Raw genomic sequence first — 21,342 nt, forward strand, 5'->3', positions numbered from 1 at the left:
CCAATGACAGTGGGCTGAGCTATAACGAGCACAGCTTAAGAGACACATACTTTATAGGAGCCTGCATTCCCTTAGCACAAAGAGCACAGGCTTGGTTTGTATTTAGCTCCATTTACAGGATTTTTACAGATAAAAACGTCTCCAAATTTCTGTATTTCATTATCTATGACCAGAACCAAGGGTAGAGTTAGGGCAGAATTCTCCAACTTTCCCTTGCTTATTACGCAGGACTGACAGAATTTTGGAATAGGTCTTATCTTGGTGTGGGGAAGCTGTGTTCCCAGAAAACATACATATGGTATCAGTGAGTGTCTTTGGTATTACTATGTTGAGCTTATATGTAGCTAAGTCATTTATCACTTCAGATGCCAACGCCTATAAGAGGAAGAAAAGAAACCAGCTAGGATTCCAGAAATGTCAAAAGCTCTGCTGCTTCTTCCCTCTTGATAAAGGTCCTAGGTGCTTATTATAGGATAGGGGTTATTATCATAAGAGGGGGTTAGTGACAGAAAAGGCCACCAGGGACATTTTTAGCCTACATAAATTTGGGGTCCAGTATCCTCTTTGAGATCATCTTCAATTCCCCATGATAGGGTGGATGTTGTAAGTTATAAACAGCTCCACGTCCAGGCTGGTGGTTATTGGGAATGCCCCAATGGCTACTGCTACTGAGACAGAAGCAGATTCTCTTAGGGCAAACACTGATTTACATTTTATATATATTAGCTTGTATTGTTATTTTTTTCTTTTTATTTCCCCAGTTATCTAGTAGCTAAAATCATTTTTTTGTATTTCTATGCATCCTTCTTGATATCTAAAGCCAATGGCTTATACATAGTATTCATTATATTAATTAATTAATTAAAAAAAACACATGCATATACCTTGGAAGTGCTTTCACTTAAAAGATGCAAATCTGATTCTCTAACAGACTTAGACATTTCAATGCTTCTTCCTAGTAGCTAAAAGAGGCCTTTGATAAAGCCAATACTGATTCTTAAGGGAGATAATTTTAGATGTGGTATTTTGCATATGTTAACATGTATACCATCCTGATATACATGGGAAGGATCTGCTGAATGACAGGGATCATTTATTTACTTCTGGAATATTAAGCTTAGTGTGAAAATAAGAGATGTGCTCCTTTTAATCTTTTGGGGAAAATTGAAAGTGCAGTAACTTTCTTTTCTAGGAATATACTACAAGCTAATAACTTAGAGGCCTCTGCTGACAATGTAGGCACAAGGAGGATCACTAGACAGAGTCCACCAAAGCATGCACTAACTTCTAGTCATTTCCAAATGATAGACAATAGTATGCTTTACTTATGTAGACTTATGTAGACTTGCTCACCTTTAAAAGTCAGTAAGAGCTGACTTTTTGAATCTGAGGGTCGTTGGTCACTTTGACCCTGAGGACAGTCTGAGATCAACATTTTAATCAGAATTATACTAACACTGATGGACCCATTAACTCTTTGATTAATTTTCTTTTCATTGCAGCCTTGTCAATCATCTTCCTTTGCTGACATTATTTTATTGGGATCCGTTATACTGCATTAACATTTTTAAGAACTTTTAATTAAATCATGTTTTAATGTCCATATTAAACTTTGCCAACTGGAGCCCTTGCTATTAATATTTTTCTTTTGTTATCACCATTTCTTTCAAGTCCATCTGGTGCCTAACTAAGTCTGTGAGGTAGAGAGTCTCAGCGAGGTGGAGGGAAAAGGAGAGTGAAAGAAGAAAAGTAACAGAAAGAGAAAAATACCCTAAAAACAAACAACAACAACAAAAAATGGGCTGAAATCTGTAGATGATGTGGACAGGACTTTTGCATGGTTTTCACTAATAAGTGTCTGTTTTCACTGCTCTACTACAGTGGTTCTCAAAGTGTGGTTTAGAGAATCCTGGGGCAGATCCCTGATGTAAGAACTATTTTTAAGGTAATTATGATGATAATATTCTGTTGGCATCTGCCCTGAAGAAGCAAAAGTAATGATGAGTAAAACTGCTGGCATATTGCCATGGAGTCAAGCAGCACCAAACTATACTAATATTCATTTTATTTTTCACCACTTCACACTCACAAGGAAAAGTTGCCACTTTCGAGTACAAGTTTCTTTAATGAAAATAAAAAAAAAATTATTAAATCTCAATTTTTGAGTACACATCTTTGATCAAATAGGAAGTAAACAAAAAACACTCTTCTGCATACTGAACTATGATTGTTGTTCTGAGGAAAGGCATTTGTATAATTGTTTGAGTAACAAACTAAACAACCCACTTTTATATGGAACACAATTTTTTCTTGGAAGAATGTAGAACACACTGTGGTTGTTCAGACTTAGTTATTTGGCAGATATTTTCAAAAATGAGTGAAGTAAGTGTGTCACTTCAAGGAAAACAACTGACCATTTTGTGGATGAGAAAATTTGTTCTTTCAGGTGAAAATAAGAATTCTGAAAAACTTGCATCTACCACATTGACAACTTACCAACACCTAGATGCTTCTTTGATAATGGTATGATATTAACAGGTGCGAATTTTTTGTATTGTATGTTGAAATGTGTTAACCTTTGGAAGATCTGCATAATCCAAAATTTTCCATATGATCAGTGTGTGATATTACAAATCATGCATGTGTAAAATCCACTTATTGTGAAAAACAGACCAATGGATTTTAATATGAGTATAAAAAGTTAATTGAAATAGTTCCAGATTCTACATTAAAACTAACCTTTATAAAGAAACTAGTACTTAATGGGTTTTAGTGTAGTATCAAAGAATAATATTCAAAATTACATGAATCATTATCAAAAACTTCCCTTTTCCAGATATACAACTCTATGAGGCCAGATTTTCTTTTCTTTACTTTTTCTTTTTAGGGCCACACCTGTGGCATATAGGAGTTCCCAGGCTAGTGTCAAATCAGAACTGCAGCTGCTGGCCTACACCACAGTTACAGCAACATCAGATTTGAGCCGCATCTGTGACCTACAGGGCAGCTTGCGGCAATGCTGGATTCTTAACCCAGTTAGCAAGGCTGGGGATTGAACCACACCTTCATGGATACTAGTTGGGTTCTTAAACTATTGAGCCACAAGACTTTTTTTACTTTTTTTTTTTCCACATTTTCTTCATATATTTCAACCAAAACAGCATACTGCAGCAGATCTGATGCAGAAGCAAATATTAAGCTAGATATTAAAGAGATGTGCAAAACCATAAAAAAAGCTGCTATTCTCACTAAAATTTAAAAAGATAAGTGATTCTTTATAAAATATGTAGTATATTTACATATGAAATACATAATATAAAAATTAAAATCTTATTATTATTATTTGTCTTTTTGTCTTTTAGGGCCATACCAGCAGCACATGGATGTTCCCAGGCTAGGGATTGAATTGGAGCTGCAGCTGCTGGCCTGTGCCACAAGTCACAGCAATGCAGAATCTGAGCAGTGTCTGTGACCTATGCACAGTTCACAGCAATGTCAGATCCTTAACCCACTGAGTGAGGCTTGGGATTGAACCGCGTCCTCATGGATGCTAGTTGGATTCACCAACCATTGAGCTATGATGGGAACTCCAAATCTTATTATTTATTTATTTATTTATTTATTTATTTTTTTTTGTCTTTTGTTGTTGTTGCTATTTCTTGGGCCGCTCCCACGGCATATGGAGGCTCCCAGGCTAGGGGTTTAATCGGAGCTGTAGCCACCGGCCTACGCCAGAGCCACAGCAACGCAGGATCCGAGCCACGTCTGCAACCTACACCACAGCTCACGGCAACGCCGGATCGTTAACCCACTGAGCAAGGGCAGGGACCGAACCCACAACCTCATGGTTCCTAGTCGGATTCGTTAACCACTGCGCCACGACGGGACTCCCAAATCTTATTATTTAAAAGATGAGTATTTAAAAAGTTCTAAGTAGTTACTCCTAAAAAACAAATTAATGTATTAATCAGTTAAATAAATTAATAAATATTGGCAGATATAGTCCAAAATAAACAAGAGCTCTTCAAACAAGAAGAACAAGAACAAAATGAACAAGAGCTCAATTTTAGCAAGTAAATGATTCCTCAGACCAAAAAATTTGAGAACCACAGCTCTTCCATGATGAATAATTCTTGGAGCAGCATTTTTCAGAGTATATTTCCCAGAACACTAATCTCATGAAATGATTCATAATAAAAGGGCTCTACTCTGGAATATGTTTGGAAAATTTGGAGACTCATAACATATGCCATTCTTAGAGAGCTGTAACCCATATTAGAAGCTCAGAGAGGTACTGCTGTACTGCATTTATTTCATCCTATGTAACCCAGTTTCCTTATGTTGTCTCAGAAAGTTTGTGAAGGAAGAACATGCTGGTTACCTGATTTTGAAGGAGTATTGGTACTGTAGCAATCTGTTGAAACTCACCTTCAAGCCGGACCACCAGAGGCACCTTGAGTTCCAGCTCCCGGCATGCTTTGGTGATCCCATTGGCAATGATGGCACAGTTGACGATTCCACCAAAAATATTCACTAGGATGGCTTCAACCTGAAATTAAAAACAGAAAGGTGCGCATCAAAATGCTGATAATCAACATTCTCCCAAATAACTGGTTAAACAATAGAGACAATTAAAATGACTCTTTTCTTTAAAAAAAAAAAAAAACACAGAACATACACTATAAAAGGCCCCAAAACTGTTAAGAAAGCTAAAATTTAGTACTGAATTAATAAATATTAATATACAACATTATTATAGTAACCTGGATTATCCCATCAATCATGTCTCTGAATTCAAAATGAATTCAGTCATTTATTACATATTGTCTCTGCTTTGTCTTATATTATTGTCTAAAATTGTTAAGAATAGTGTCATTTAAAACATGTCTTTTTCCTCCATGGTTTATACTTGAATTTTACCTGTCATGGTATCTCATGAAATATTTCAAAACTAGAAACATTATTTTTCATTTTTTATTAATAGGTAAAAATTCAATTTTTTTATGCTTCCTTAATACCTCTTTGATATGCTAGTGGTATATTTTAAGTCAGAGATAGCTTTATTATCTTAACAATCTAATCTTTTTGATTAAAAAAAAATACCCCCAAAATAAAGAGATACAAGCTCATACCATAAGTAAGGTGTAAGAAAAGTCAAACCATTGACTGGAATTTTTCAGATATGTAAATTTAAACCCATCATGTTAACCTGTTTGTACATATTCCATATTCAAAGGCGTGTGGGCTGAAAAAAATTGTACTTGTCCTGACTTGATAAATAGGTATAAGAAAATCCTGTATAATTAACATGAAGAATGAGATAATGAAGAGAATTCATTACCTAGATTAATTGATAACACCCACAGATAATGGCTATTCATCAAGCTAAAGGCATCAAAATTCCAACAATGGAGTCACAATTAAATTATGTTACACTAATTGCAAAGCATACGGATATGCTACATTCCATTTTAAAATGCCATTGTTTCAATATGCTAAATTAATAACACAGAACATATGAGAAAAGAATACCTTACTTTTGTTCAGCACTTAACTATTTTAAAAAATGCCATTACATGAACCTCATTTTTAATTTTTTTTTTTTTTTTGGTCTTTTCTAGGGCTGCATCCATGGCGTACGGAGGTTCCCAGGCTAGGGATCTAATCAGAGCTGTAGCTGCCGGCTTTCGCCAGTCACAGCAATGTGGGATCCGAGCCGCATCTGTGACCTACACCACAGCTCATGGCAATGCTGGATCCTTAACCCACTGAGTGAGGCCAGGGATTGAACCCACAACCTCATCGTTCCTAGTTGGATTTGTTAATCACTGAGCAACAACGGGAACTCCCTCATTTTTAATTTTGATCCTTGCAGTGCAACAGAGTAAGTCCAGTGAGGGTTGGCCCCCTATTGCTGATAAAGCCATTCAGAGAACTCACAGGATGTATGCTAGTGTTACAAAGCTAACAGGTAGCAGTGGTGAAGCTCAAAGTCGGTCTCTATACTGCCTACTTATTCTTCATTCATGCCAGCTGCTGGAGCTGGAATCTTGGGCAAGGGACATACCCTGACTTGAACATGGTTTCCTCACCTATAAAATGGGAATGATAGTACTTAGCTCATAAAGTTGTTGAGAGGCCTAAATGAGCTAATACATGTGAAATGCTTAATATATGCCTGAAGGTACCTAATGGGTATTTATACATGCATTTATTTCAACAAGCAATGATGAAAGTGGACAGATTACCTAGACAGAAAGCATAAGAAGTAAGAAAACCTTTCAGTAGACTGCCACTGTGTTGAATTTGAGTATAACAGAAATGCAAACTTACTGAAGTTCAATACAAAGGTAATATTTTAAGAATAGAATAAATGAGCAATGCTTCAAACCAATTAGAGACTGGGGCTACTCCCAAAAAGAAATCTCCCTTTACCATTCACAGCAGGCCAACTGGTAAGCAGAAGCTTGCTTTCTAATGACAGCTATTAAATGCTGTTAGCATTGATGCTTGGTACAGCAGTAGTTTCCAAATAGCTGTGGGATGGAGAGGAGCTTGCCAGAACAATGGAAGAAAAAAAAACAACAAACACTCAAGAGCAATAATGACTCCACAGGGTCCAAAAGAGAAACTCAGAACAGCTGAGGCTCACCTGTTTTTTGCAGAACAAAGTTCTCTAGTCAAGTACACTCTGGCCCCTGAACACCTCTGCCATAGTCCAACCAGCACATTCTTTAAGGATAAATTCAGAGGTCAATGACTTCTCAGTGAAATTTCTGGTCATCAGGTTAGGGTGAACTACTCTATTTAATCTATCTTAAAACGGTACGATTGTTCTTTAGAGTAGTTCTAACACACACAACAAACGTAGGTGAATGTATCCACACAGGTAGGAGGGGGCGCAAAGAGAAGGGAAGATGCCCACGGCCCTGTGAAGTAGTGCTACTCAGTGGATGCACACCCTGGAGTGAGTGTCGGACGTGAGCTGCGAGTCTGGGGTTGCCTCATATGCTATCAGTTCCCATGAGTCTTTCATAGCATTAGCTCATTGTTTTTAATTAGCATCTGACAAATTGTACACAAAAGTAAACCAACCACTTCACCTGGTAATGAACCCAAGAAAAAGCCCTGATTTCCATCAGTGGAGGGATAGGTGACTTTGTCAGATGCGCTGAGAAAGGTACTATTGTTCTCCAACATAGCATATTTACCTCTTACCCTGCATCTCCATCCAAAGATGTAACACCCTGGGTGGGTCACTCTGTGGTCCTCTACAACAGGATTACACAGTTTTTCTATCAGTAGCTAGCACAACCCATGACACACTGTAATCACTTAATAAATGATGGTTTCAAGAATGAATTAAACTGATTTCAATAGACACTTAATGGCCATCTCTCTGGCACCAGGCACAGAATTAAGTGCTTGAGATATGGAGATGAATAAAATGTCATGACTGTCCTCAAGGAGTTCAAACACTAGTTTGAGAGCAAGACCAGTAAACTGGCAATTACAATCCTGGCTTCTCAGTTTCCTGGAGCTAAGCTGAGGTGAGAAAGGTCTTTTGGAAGAGGTGATGTTCTAGGTGATAAAGAAAGACCAAGAATTCAGGTAAAAGAGGACAGGTGGGATGAAGGCAGAGCTGTTGGTTCTTTCAGGACCTACAGCCTGAATGAAGAGGTAACCTGAGAAAATGCAGGTGTAGAGTGGCAGGTACCAGAGGCCAGGGATGGATGGGAACTTGGCTCTTTTGGTTTATTCTTTCCTTTTCCAGAAGTGGGTGAAGGAAAGTCTTGAAAGTCTCCCTCAGGGGTGGTGGTGGGATACTGATGGATGAAAGAAAGAGAGAGAGAGACAGAGAAGAGTAATGCTCATGAGAGAACATGAGATGAGGAATACAGAGAAACCATGTGAGAGCATGGGAGACAGTGAAATCAAGAAATATAAGCAGTGAGAGAGGGAGCATGAGAGAATGTGAGAAAGAGAGAAGGAGAAAAAGAGTCTGAGTGATACTAACAAAGTAGTCAGGATTTTTACAAGAGGAGCAGCAGACACAGCAGTACACAGGCTGCTTAGCTCCAGGAAAGGGGATCATTTAAGACATGCGGCTTGGAGCACGAGAGGAAATCACCACCAGGGGTGGTGGGAAGAGCCCACACCACCAGAGATGATGCCATTCTCTCCTCCTGTAAAGTAATTTGCTGCAGTAATACACTTCAATGGAATTCTGATTTTAGGTTTCACTCTGGGCCAATTTCTATAATTAACTACTGTAATATGCAATCTTCAAAGTGAAAATGAAATTAAGACAGTTTGAAAATGAAAGCCTTGTAACATTATTATTATTATTTAGCATTTATAAAGCACATCAAACTTTCTATGTGTGCCTCATGTGTTCATTTATTATTACAACTCCTAATTGCGTTCCACGACAAAACCAAGAGAATTTTTTTTTTTTTTTTTTTTGGTCTTTTTGCCATTTCTCGGGCCGCTCCTGCGGCATATGGGAGGTTCCCAGGCTAGGGGTCTAATTGGAGCTGTAGCTGCCAGCCTACACCAGAGCCACAGCAATGCGGGATCGAGCCATGTCTGCAACCTACACCACAGCTCACGGCAACGCCGGATCATTAAACCACTGAGCAAGGGCAGGGATTGAACCCGCAACCTCATGGTTCCTAGTCAGATTCGTTAACCACTGCGCCACGACGGGAACTCCCTTTTTTTTTTTGCTTTTTAGATTGCACCAGGGGCATAGGGGTCAGACTGGAACTACAGCTGTGGGCCTAGACCACAGCCATAGCAACACAGGATCCAAGCCACTTCTCTAACCTACACCACAGCTCACAGCAACGCCAGATACCCAACCCACTGGGTGAGGGAAGGAATGAACCTGCATCCTCATGGATACTAGTCAGATTCATTTCCATTGCGCCACAATGGGAACTCCAAAAACCAACAGAAACTTTTAATAGTCTTTCCTTCCCCCACTCGGGCAAATGGAATGGTTTTAAAAAGTCAGTGCTAGGTCTATTTCAGAACCAAAGTCTCTACCAGAAGATTCCTAAGTGCTTTCAGGAGCAGGCTTTCCAAATTCTTGGGTGAGGATTACAAGGGTTGCTATTTACTGTTTCACAAAAGTAAAGATTATCTAGCGAGGCAGTTACGGTTCCAGGTCCACTGGCACAGGCCCTGGGCCCCAGACAGCTACCCACACGGCTTTGCAGGTGGCAGTAGTGCAAAAGCAGGGTTTTTCAAATGTCTGTGTGTGTTTGGTTGGCCCTGCAAAGTACACTCTGGGTGCAGAGTTCAGCCTGTAATTAAAAGTAAAGACTGAATCTCAAAAAAAAGAAAACATATGCTGTGGTATATAGGGTTTGCCTCTCAACCCTAAAAAAACCAACCAACCAACAAAAATCACAACTAAAATCCCCCTATTGTGGGGGAGTGTAACCCTTTTGAGTATTTGATGAACACTACAGAATCTTAGGTATGTTCACATACACAGTGATTTTGGGGGATAATTTTAGGCAAGGCCTATGACTAAGCTGCCCCTTTAGGATTTGGCCTCAGAGGCAGATGATGGCCAAGGCTAACATATAGCACATACAGACAGCATAGGATATGTCTAAGAGGCGAACTGTGAACTCTTTGCAAATATTTAGAAAGTTTTGCTTGAACGTGCATTTTCCCCAAGGAAGTATCTATAATCTTTAAGAATCAAGATGTTAATAATAATCACCAATACAATAATAACTAATGTTTACTATGTATTTAGCAGGTGGTAGGCAGTATTCTAATTATTTTACAGGTATTAATATATTTAACACATATATACTATATGACGTAGATATAATTATTATCCCCATTTTATAGACAGGAAAACTGAGCATTCTGAAGAGCTAGAGAACCGTTGGGACTACAGCTTTACCTACTGTTGAATGTCTTTCAGAGCTAGCAAACCTACAGAGGTCCTACAATATGCACTGTGCTTAATATTTTCTCATTCATTACTGCAGCTGATTCCGTCACAAACACTTGAGGTAGATATTAACTCTCCTATTTTACAGATCAAAACAGTGAGGCTCAGAAAGGTAAAAACAACTGCACCAAGTCATGCAGCCAATCTGTCATCAGGATCAAAACTTCACTTCCTTTTCTTTAAAGGAAGTGATTTAATGAAATGCAAATATTGCCAGATTGCTGAATGAAAAGTAAGTTATTTAATCAAAATATATTCTGGACGGCCTACTTTGTGCTAGACACTCTTAACCACTCGTGCGGTCAGTAGGTAGGCTGGCAAGAAAGATTTAAAATAGACAAAAAAATATTCTATATCTACTTCTGAAGTTGTAAACCATGATATTGGTTATGAAGGGGAGGGGACATTGGGCACTCTGAGATCATAGGACAGGACCCATGTTATACCTGGTGGTCAGGGAGAGCCTCTCAGAGGCAGAGACATTTAGCCTATGATCTCAAGGACAGCTGGGAAGAGGCCAGGTAGATTATGAGAGGAATGAGAAGGAGGTACTTCAAGACAAGAGAATACCATAGGCAAAGGTCAAGGGACAGAAGAGAAGCTGGTGCCTTTGAGCAACTGAATAGAACCTTGAGGAGTATCAGGAGGCTGGGGCTTGTAACGTGGAGCACTAGAAAATGAGATGGACCAGACCAGCAGGCACCAAATCAGGGTCTTACAGGACGAACACCATGAGGAGGGGTTTGAAAAGCCTTTGATTTCCAGACACCTACACAAGTTTCAGGGAGGCCAGGAAGGGAACTATCATTTATTCAGCATCCACAATGTACTCACATTAAATTTATGAGATAGGTTTTAGAACCTCTATTTTATGGATAGACCGAGGCTCTGAGAGTAGAGTTTCTTAGCTACTGAGACATAGTTTCAACTAGGGTCTGTTTCACACATGCCACATGCAGGACCATCAGAAACAGCTGGGCCACTTTGGGGGAGCCACTGATATACACCAGGGGTTGGCAGACTTGTTCTGTGAAAGACTAGTCAGTAAATGTTTTAAGCTTTGTGGACCAGTCTATGTTCTAGCTATTCAACTCTGCTGTTGGCAGCATTAAAATGGTAATAGACAGTATGTAAATGAATATGCAGGCTGCTTTCCAATAAAATTTTATTCACAGAAATAGGTGGGAGGCCAGATTTGTCCCATGGGCCATAGTTTGCCACTTCCAGACAAAGACACAATTGACTGAGGGCTATCCTCAAATTCAGTGCACCACTCCTCCTTTGCATCATCTGCTGTTTCCTTGATAGTGGCTTTTCAGATTTTAAGTTCTCTCCCTTTATTGGACAATTTTCTTGCTGTCACTGACAGCATTAATGTACCTAGGGTGTAGCAGGGGCTGACTAATAAATGTGTCCATTCCAATTTTAATATGATTCTTTTGAAACAAATCTGCACCTTTAACAAGTTCACAAAATGACTTGAATGCCTTTGCTTTTATTCTTCTTCTCTCACTGACATTGGCTGAAAGTGAATAAAAAGAAAGATTTCAGCAATAAGCCAGCCATTTTGCAATGATTATTGCAAATAGTTAAGTACTATATTGCATTTAAAGTATGCTATAGTGTATACATTACACACAGTAAGTGCAACCTATTGGGTTTTGCCTCTGCTTATTCCAATTTAGCATGCTAATTCAGTCTCACTGCAGTAGACATTGCTGATAAAAATCAAGCAAGCATGTTTACATTAGGCAAGATAAGGACTTTCTTTTAATCACAAGTTATTTTAATTCTGAATGTTGATGCTCTTGTTTAAGCATCTGTTTTTGTGGAACTGTTTTTCTCTTTTTTTGTTGTTGTTTTTATTTTCCTGCTGAATTCTAATCATGTCTTCTAATCCATTGGCAGCCAACGAAGGAAAATAAATGGTGAAGGAAATTAGATGCAGCTTGGATAATTGATGTTTGTATGCCTGGCTTTAATAAAAACACTCTGCTAAATTAGAGGGGAGTCTAAATGGATTCAGTCAATAAGGAAGTGATTCAGGTGAGGAATTCAATCTTGGGATTTGCTGTAATCTTAGAAATAAGCAGACAGATCAGTTCAACTGGGACCAGATTTGCCTTCTGCTAAAGTCTGAGTGAGTTTCTACAGCTTGCTTTTCTACCTTGGGTTTGTTCTTGAAGTTTGAAATTATTTTCTTTTGTACAAATTCAAGCCCTAAGATCCTTAGATTAAAACAAATGATGTACAAATCTACAAATGACATGAGAACAGCAGAATTTCTTGAAAAACACCCTACTGCTCCTGCTCTGCCCTTTTAATTTCCACAAAGGAAAAAATACTTTTAGTAAGTAAACGCTCTAGACAGAAGAGCTCAGCTTTTAAAGGAATATTTTAAACATCACTCTTAATCATAATCATTTTGCTATTTGTAATTAATCAAGATAAACCCAATCATTTAATTCAAATTTGGAATATCTATCAGGTATTCCAAAACAGATGGGTGAAGAATATTTGCTTGGAGAGCCAAGTTGCCATTAATCTTGACCTCTAAGACCAGCCAGGATGAAATAAGGTTAATGCATCTAATTCATCCTTGTTCTATTTGCTTCTTCCTGAATTTTCACCATATGTATTTCTTTCACTCTTTTCCTCAAGTAAAGGATACAGAGGATTAGCATTTATTCCATGTTAATTTTTATAGGTGCTAGGACTGATGTACTACAACCTTCCCTGGCAAGTAAACTGAGACGCAAGGAGATTAATTAAGTTGATCAAGAGCACATAGCTATTAAGCAAGGGAGTAAGGATTTGAACCAAGTCAGTCCTGCTTCAAAGTCCATGGTCTTTCTGCTCCCCCTGACTGCCTCTCTGTAAGCAGTCACTTCCGTGATTAATCAAGAACCCCACTTCTACTTTGGTCTAATTTCCAAGCTTCAAGGGCACATTTCTGAGTCCTACATTCTTGTGCCCAACAATTTTTTGCTTTCAAATTCCATTGCTCAAAGTGGATCAGAGGTAAGATATCATTTATAGTTTTGTGGACCAGTGGTTTTGGTTCTTCATCCAAGATGTTCCCTATTTACACTGATAAAAGAATCATCCAGAGCTGTGGTTTGCAATCTCTACTTAGATGGGACTACAGAGTGGTGATGATGTTTTAAGAGTGGATCCTGGACTTCAAAACTCAGAGACTGTCCTGAAGTTGACACATGTCTCTATAGATCCCTCTCCACAGACTGATAAGCTCCCCCTTTCCCCTTTCTGATGCAGTGAAATTTATCTCTTTGCCAATGCAATTATTTCTAATTATGACCAAGGAAATTCTAATGGTGAATTATGCCATTAGAGATGTCATTGTTGATACAGATTTTAAATATTAGGCAATGGAATGGCCAGTGAAAGGAATGAACACTGTGTGGGTGGCTATTTGAAAAGTTGTGTTGAGACTGATAATGGAGCCATGACCTGGTTCAGTGGGAGATCTGTGACCGTGAATGCCACTGCTCATCCAAAATGGGACACAAATGCTTCCCCAGTTGACAGCAAACATGGTGGTGGTGGTGAAGTCAGCTATTAACAGGATTTTCAGGAAAGGAAAAAATCTAAAGATGGAAATGTTGGTGTTATAAGCAGGCATAGAAGACAAGAAGTTAAAAGGACTGAAGAACACAGAGATTCCAGTGAACAGCACAGACATGTTTTTTTTTTTTAAGTCTTTTACGGAGACATTTCCCATATCCTTTGAACTGAGAATCAGAACCATTGCCAGGATTACAAAAACTATTTGAACATTTAGAATGGCAAATGCAAGGTTATTTTTGAGTACCCTGTGTTTAAAAACTCTTGCAAAAACTACTATGATGTGGAGATTTTGGCCCTACCCTTTCACCATGAAGCTTCACAAGACTTGAGAGAGAGAGAAACAGGGAGGGAGAGAGAGAGACATCATTCTCACATAAGAATAATAAGAAACAAGCTATTAAAATTGACTGTTAAGAAATATTTTGGTTACAAAACTGCCTTCCCAGCTTAACAGATAATTGCTTTCAAGGCAGTATACTCATTGCTTGTATGTAGTATCTATATTTTATTTGTAATGGAAGCTACATTGGCGCAGATTAAGAATATTTATTGGCACATTCCTTCTGAGAAGTATTTCCTTCAATCACTTCAAACTTATGTCATCTTGATAAATGTGAATATGTGTACTCCATCATCATTAGTTGGAGAGTTAATAGAGAGAACACCCATAAAAAGGACCCATTTATTAATCTATAAACAGGATGTCTATCCGTCTATTGTTACAACATAATCATCTCCACAGGGTAACTGTTCCTACAGAAAAGAGAAAAAGAATGCTTCTCTAGGTGATTTTCTTTGCCTTTATTCATGACTGACATCAATTAAAGAAAAAATTAGCTAAGCAGACAGAGCCAAAATTTAGGACCACACAGATTCACACTTCACACCACAGAGAAATGAAGATAAATTTAGTTAATAGCAAAACCCACTGTTTCTGTAAATAACAAGTCTAAGTAAGATGAAAGTGGCATATAATGATTCTGTGATGCCTCATACATCTGTTCAAACCTATCTGATCATTTAGTTTTCTGGAAAAACAAAGGGTTGACAAAGATTCACATCAAAACCCTTAATGGAAAAATACATGACCGGGAAAAGCAAAATACAAGTTTCCAGCTAGGATCTCAATAAGTTACAAGCTATTTATTACACACTAATATTTATGTTAAAATTGTTTTAAGTAAAATAATTTTAAAATCAAATACATATATATGCCTCCTCTCATAATAGATCTTAACAGTTTATTCATAAAAATCAGTTTATTACCATTTTTTTTGTAAGAACAAGCTTCCAATTTACATCCTAAAATCCCACCCTTTATTCATTCCAATAAAATGATCTCCAACCCCAAACCTTACACCCAGAATCTTAAACTCCAAAACTGTAATTGAAGATAATATTCTTTAGCATCACAATTTTAAATTCAGGTAAAATGAGTAAAGAGACAAAACTCCAAAAATGTTACCCATTAAAACATCTGTAATTATTAAAAATCAACATCACATTTGAACTAGGGCTCTTGTAAAATGTCTGGGCAGGACTGGTGCCTGGTAATATTTAAACACAGGACAGGGATCTATCAAATTCATTCTACATCTACTAAAAGCATCACATTCCCTGTCACCAAAAAAATCCTCTGCTGTAGACAATATTTTTAAATTATTGATTATTATTAATCAATTTTTCAATTACTGATATCACTGACCTCGCTGTAATCTGTTGGGTGGAAGTCTGATCTATTTATTTTTCTGTTCAGCAAATGTCAGGATACGATGTCTGGAGCAAATTAAAAACTACACTGGCAAAGCACTCTCCACAGCTTGATAGAAATACAATTTAACCAAACTCTTTGCACCTCAGTGTCTAAATCATTGACTGGCCACACCCTCTCCCACTGTGGTTGGCCTTTTGTAGATCTCAGAAGAGTTCTCAAGTTGTTAGACTCCCTTTACAAAAGGATTCAGAATATCCTACCCCCTGAGGCACATACTCAACAATAAAAAGGATGTCTTTTGGGACCTATCTGTGCTGTGGATCTGTACTCCCACCCTGCTCCTCTGAGTCCTGGAAGGTGGACTCCAGAGCCCACAGTAATGGGCCCTTTTCCAGCTGGCATCCGGAGAGCCTTGGCAGGAGGAGGAGGTCAGGGGTTTATTCCTCCAGGTCCCCCCCAGCGAGGGCATCCTGAGTGGCTGTGTCCCTCTACAAAATGTCTCTGACCATCTCAAGAAAGTCTTCATTTCAGACTTGCCCGATTCTTGTACTTTCTCTTCTGGTCTGCATACCCCCCATCCACACTCTCATGATCAGTCTCTTTGTAAATAAACTGTTCTCCACATACTGAGTTGAGTGAGCCATACTTTCCTAGCAAGACTTATAACAACATCCTACTTTGACCAGCTCAGCTTGAATTTGAGAAAATCCATTCTTAGGAAGCTGAAACTTCTAGAACTGAAAGCTTAATTTTTGTTTAGTTTTCCTCACTCTACAACACAACCACAGATACAAATTAAACAATGAAATAAGAGAAAAAAAAACCCTGAACACTCTCAATTTAAGCCATTTAATGAATATTTTCAAACACTTATTTTTCGTGTTCTTTCTGGGAGATGGCTAACACCTAAAAATCTGAAATTACTGCTCATTAACTATTTGGATCTACACCCAAGGTAAAGGCAGGAAAAGGAAAACAAGCCAAAACGCTTTATTATCTTGGGTTCTGTCCATTGTAAACGACAAATGATAACCTGTCAGGTGAAAACAAGCTGCTCAGCACTGAAATGGCTTCATTTGGTTTATAAGCTGCAAACGAAATCTAAGGAAGTCCTGTTTAGAAGTTGACTTGCAATTCTTATTTGCAGTGTAATGACAGATAGGCTCAATAAGTCCAAATTCCCATGCAGCCTCCCAGTCTGTCTAAAGGAACGTAAGTAACAGGCAGACAAACCTGAAAAGATGATTAATAAGTAATAATGTTGGTCTATAGCTTTGGACAAAAGATGATGTTTAATTTCCATGAAACTTCAATGACCCAGCTGTAAGTAGTGGCCTCCCATTTATCTCAAAAGTCACATTATTCTGCTTTATCAAGTAAATAAACTGTGTCATTGAGCCATTAATAGTCAACAATAAAATACACCCCAAGGGATTATGTGTAGGATAGCTTTACGAACAAGAAAAAAATGTACAGAAGGAAACAGAAGCTCTCAAATCACAAAAGATCCACATAGCTTTTCAGGACGTGAACAGTGCCTGGTAAGGCCAGACATGCACACATACTACCCGAACCCAAACACTTTAGGTAAGCATTTGTTTCCCTGGTAGGTTAGAGCTTCATTTTTTCTACCTTACACCCATAGCTATTCTTTGTTCTCTGAAACACCTGGACAAAAATTCCTTTGTTCGCAGAAGCCCATCTCACCCATTCACAGTCCCTCAGCATGGGCTTATTTCTTGAATGTCTATTTTCCTATGTGCTGGATCCAAATGACAGTCTTGAACCTATTTAATGACTATTCATGTTGTACCAAAGTGGAAGCTCTTTGGATTGACATACATTTTTATAAATGCCTTGAAGTACCTCTTATAAAAATTTTTTTAAGATTATTCTGAAAAGAATCATGTCCAAGTTTCCAATCCAGAAGCCCTGAGTTACTCAAGACTACCTAAGGTCATCTCTCATTTCTTGTGTGTCCCCAGTAAGCGGACACTTCCTGCCACACAGTGTGATCCATAAAGTTTCCTTTCACACCATGTCATCTAGCTTCACTCCACAGTTCTTAATAGGTAGCTGTAATTTCTGCCCAGGCAGGTGTGAGAACAGGAATTTCAGCCCAGTTTTATGCTGTAGTTCCAAGTGGCTGTCTTTACAGATGCACAAAGTACATAAAGTATAATCAGTTTCATGATGAAATCTATATACTTCAAACCCCTGACAATTCTGATTGTGCTGCTTAATACATATTCTCAAAGATGATCAAAATATACGCTATAGTGTTAAAATAACTGAGTTATGGCAAGAGTAATATGAAACATAATTGTGACAGGTAACCACTAGAGGCCAGTGTAATTCAGCACCGAGAAGGAATTTATAATCAATCCCTGTGGAAAAACTAACATTATTTCTTCCTTTTAAAAGTAGAGCTCTTGTGAATTGGAGAAAAAAAAAATGAAGAAAGCTTTTTTGATTCTCTGAAGAGGAAGTTTCAAAGGATAAGAAAGACGAGTTAAGGAAAGATGAGTCATGAAAAATTGGGGCAAAGAGAAAAAAAAAAGATAATACTACCATATTACATTTGATGTTTCACCAATGTAAGCATAAATTTTCAACTTATGTGGTTTAATTGTAAGATTTTCCATAAATGTTTCTTTGAGGACTGACATAAATAATTAAAGATCAGGGATACCTAAAAAAGTGCCACAGTAATCTCATTTTCAGGACAATCATCATTGCTGGCTGCACAGACGATGCCAAGGATTTTGAGACAAGGTAGAGAAACTGTACACTTGCAATTTCCTTCCCTTAAACAATTTTATTCAGAACAAGTAACTAATAGCTCCTTCTCAAACATGTAATAATTCACATAAATTCATCTAGCACCCCATTCATATTCTATAATACATTTCTTAATAATAGTGCTACATGATGCTTACTCTACTTTTTAAAAAGGAACTGAACTAGCTTCTCAAAACTAAAAATAGGAGTAGAAATGAGAATCTGATTTTTTAATAAAGCTCAGATAAGAATAGTTGGTAGGATCCCGGGTAGGAGATTCTACTTTTTAAGAGTGAAGATAAAACAATTTAACACATAAGCCCCAGAAAAGTACCCCTTCCTCTCTCCTCCAGCACAGAAAGTCACCTTATGTAATGTGGACATGCCAAGATTAATGAACCAAAAAATCTTAGAAGCAGGCAGGACCTAAGAAGTCAACCAGCTGCAGCTTGAATCTTTTCTTTTGTAAGGTGGCCCATTCCAATGTCTCGGCTGTAAATGTTTAAAAATTATTTTTTAATCCTCATATTGAGAGAAATCATCCAACACAAAACAAAATGCTATTTTGTTTCCTGAGATCAAAAAAAAAGGAGACAAGATAACAGAGGTAAGTAACATATGGTCTTGATTTTGAGCAGCTATAAAATTCTACCCATGTGGTTCTGACTCCAACCTTTGACTCAAAAGTACTGTCTTTATCAGTTACAAGCTATGTGAGGTAGTTAACTTCTCTGGACCTCGGTTTCTTTGTCTGTAAAATAAGGATTATAATAATCTCTACCTTTCAGGTGCCAGGATTAAATAACACAAAGCCCAGTATCTGACAAATGATAAGTACTCGATAATTGCCATTATTGCTAAGCAATGTTTACTTGACAAATAAGTCATTCAATCTTTATGAAACTGCTGTGAGGTATGCTTTATTACCACTATTTTAAGGAGAGGAGAATTGGAGCTCAGATTGGAGAAAGAGCTTGCAATGCGCAGCAGCTAGTTAGTGGTCAGACTAGGGTTTCAACATGGATCTGGCTACAAAAGCTTTAAAACTGCTACCTAGAGAGGTGCTTTCATGAATACTAAGACAACTTCCTTATTCCATGTGACAGTGCTGACATACACTGATAAGACCTTTCTGTGTGTCTCCAACCTTCCCTTTCTCAGATCTAAATATGATTAGTGTCAAAAGCTAACTGAAAGACTCACCCTTCCTATTCATAGTAGAGCAAGAATCCCAGAGGTGGAGGGGGAGACAGACTTTGAAATTTGAAGCCCCGAAGCCTAGTTCCAGGGGGCTATCTTATCTGCTGTTCAGTTTTTTTCCTCTTGGAGTCTGCACCCTCCTGGGAAATTGCTACTTCTGTAGAGGCAGGACATCCAGTACCTTCAATTGTTCCTCATAGCATAGGCACAAATGACCCAGACCTATGCTGATGCTCAAAGATAACAAAGAACAGTGAGACAGAGTTCTTGCCCCAAAGGGAACTATCTAGTTGGGAATAATGGCACACAGATGAATGCTAGTGGAAATGCATTCAAGCAATGATAACCCTCCTGGTTTTGCATCTTTTTAAATAACTGTGTGCAATCTGACACATTAAAAAAAATTCTGCACATCAAAGCCAGATACAGGGTACTGCAGCATGCCACTCAACTTACCAGGGTGGATGATTGCTCTCTGATATTGCAAAAGCATAATTCAGTCAGTTATCCTTCAGAACTGTGTATTCACTGTGTGTCATACATTGTGCTGGCCCCAAGAGGTTGTTAACCTCTGCACAGATCATGAAAGTAAACTGGCATTCTATTCAAACCAGCTATTGATTTTCTCTTTATGATAGCCTGTTTAGGAAAACAAATTTAAAAAGCTCTAAATCACGTCTTTAATTTCTTAAAGAAATATCCCACCACACCCTAACTTAGAATACCAGGCCAGTGGTTATTTTCTCTGCTGATAAAGATTTTCTACTCCTTTCAATTTGCCTTGGAGAGGATATACTTCTTATTCATTAGGAATGAGCAAAAGAACTTGGCCTCCAAAATGCATGTGAATAAGACCATCTAACTACTACTGTTTCTGAGAAATGTAGCTGATATCAAAAAATATAATTTTAATACAAATTTTGCTCCTGTAAACCAGATATGCCTTAATATAGCTCATAAGGCCAGAGGAAACGAATGATATAAACTAAAATTTCAGTGACTGTTTTCTTCATGTCTGATATAGGGAGTATTTTTCCCCAAAAGTTAATGAGAAAAGTATGTTGAGCTGATCTCTGATAGATGATAGTATGATTTACAACTTCTTGTTCCTTATCAAAAACAAGGCCTCACCAAGTAAGTGTCAAACTAATTCATGACAATTTAAAAATTGTTACTGATTAGATTCACAGAGTGGATAATCAACAATAGGAAAAAACAGGATAACTGATGAAGTGGAAAAATCAGAATTCAAAAGCTGCTGAAACGTAAGCATTTCACAGAGGCATATATTTCTTTAAGATGTTTAAGAAGAGGTAGAGGGAGAGATCGAAGCCATGTAGAAGGCAGGGATGGTTTGAGTGCTTCACATGAACACATGTTAATGTTCATGGAGAATCTACAGGCACGGATACAGGCAACAACCCCAATTAGTGATTTATTAACATCATCACCCGGAAACCTATTAGCTTGCAAGGCATGAAATACTTGCTTCCCATCACAAAAGTAGAAGAAAATTGGGGGAATGCAATGAGGTAGGAAAAGGAAAATGGAATTTGATTTAGTCTAAAGAGATTTACAGCCTGGTGTGAGGCCAGGCTTTTGTTATAACTGGGGCACCTTACCTAGAAAGCATGCAGGACAATGGGCTGACCTTACTGAAATGTACTGACTTACAAATTTTTTGGTATTTTCTTTTATAACAGTGCATTGTACCATAAACAGCAGTAAGTGAGGAAGATAAGAGTCTAGATTTCCAAAGTAAAATTAAGACTTGTCTATAGGCAAATTATCCAAAGTTTTCATCTCTGGCTTTAGGAGAGGTAACAGAAGAATAAAAAAGAAAGTGGGAAGGATATTATTAAGTATGAGCGTAGGATGAGGTAGGAGATATTTTCTTGCTATTGACCAAACAAAATCCAGGAGCCATGAAGCAAAATTATTGATCTTTGTTAATTTCTTCAATAAGGGGAACCTCAAGGATACTGCCCAGTCTACTACTGCGCTACAACATGACCTACAAACCTGCTAAAGAGTTCTTTTTATATTAAAAAAAAAAAATCCTCCTCTAGGAAGAATAATA

The 21,342-nt window shown here is 37.9% G+C and overlaps 1 protein-coding gene across 2 annotated transcripts in view; it reads right to left on the reverse strand.

Moving 5' to 3' along the window:
* Positions 1-21,342, reverse strand: part of SUCLG2 (succinate-CoA ligase GDP-forming beta subunit) — a 439,671-nt gene that overhangs the window by 189,535 nt on the left and 228,794 nt on the right. For both annotated transcript variants that reach the window (XM_021070828.1, XM_003132309.6), the window contains exon 10: positions 4,429-4,549. In XM_021070828.1, the coding sequence (XP_020926487.1) occupies positions 4,429-4,549 (121 nt within the window). The remainder of the gene's footprint in view (positions 1-4,428; positions 4,550-21,342) is intronic.

The sequence above is a fragment of the Sus scrofa genome, chromosome 13 (assembly GCF_000003025.6).
Source record: "Sus scrofa isolate TJ Tabasco breed Duroc chromosome 13, Sscrofa11.1, whole genome shotgun sequence".
Taxonomy (NCBI): Eukaryota; Metazoa; Chordata; class Mammalia; order Artiodactyla; family Suidae; genus Sus; species Sus scrofa.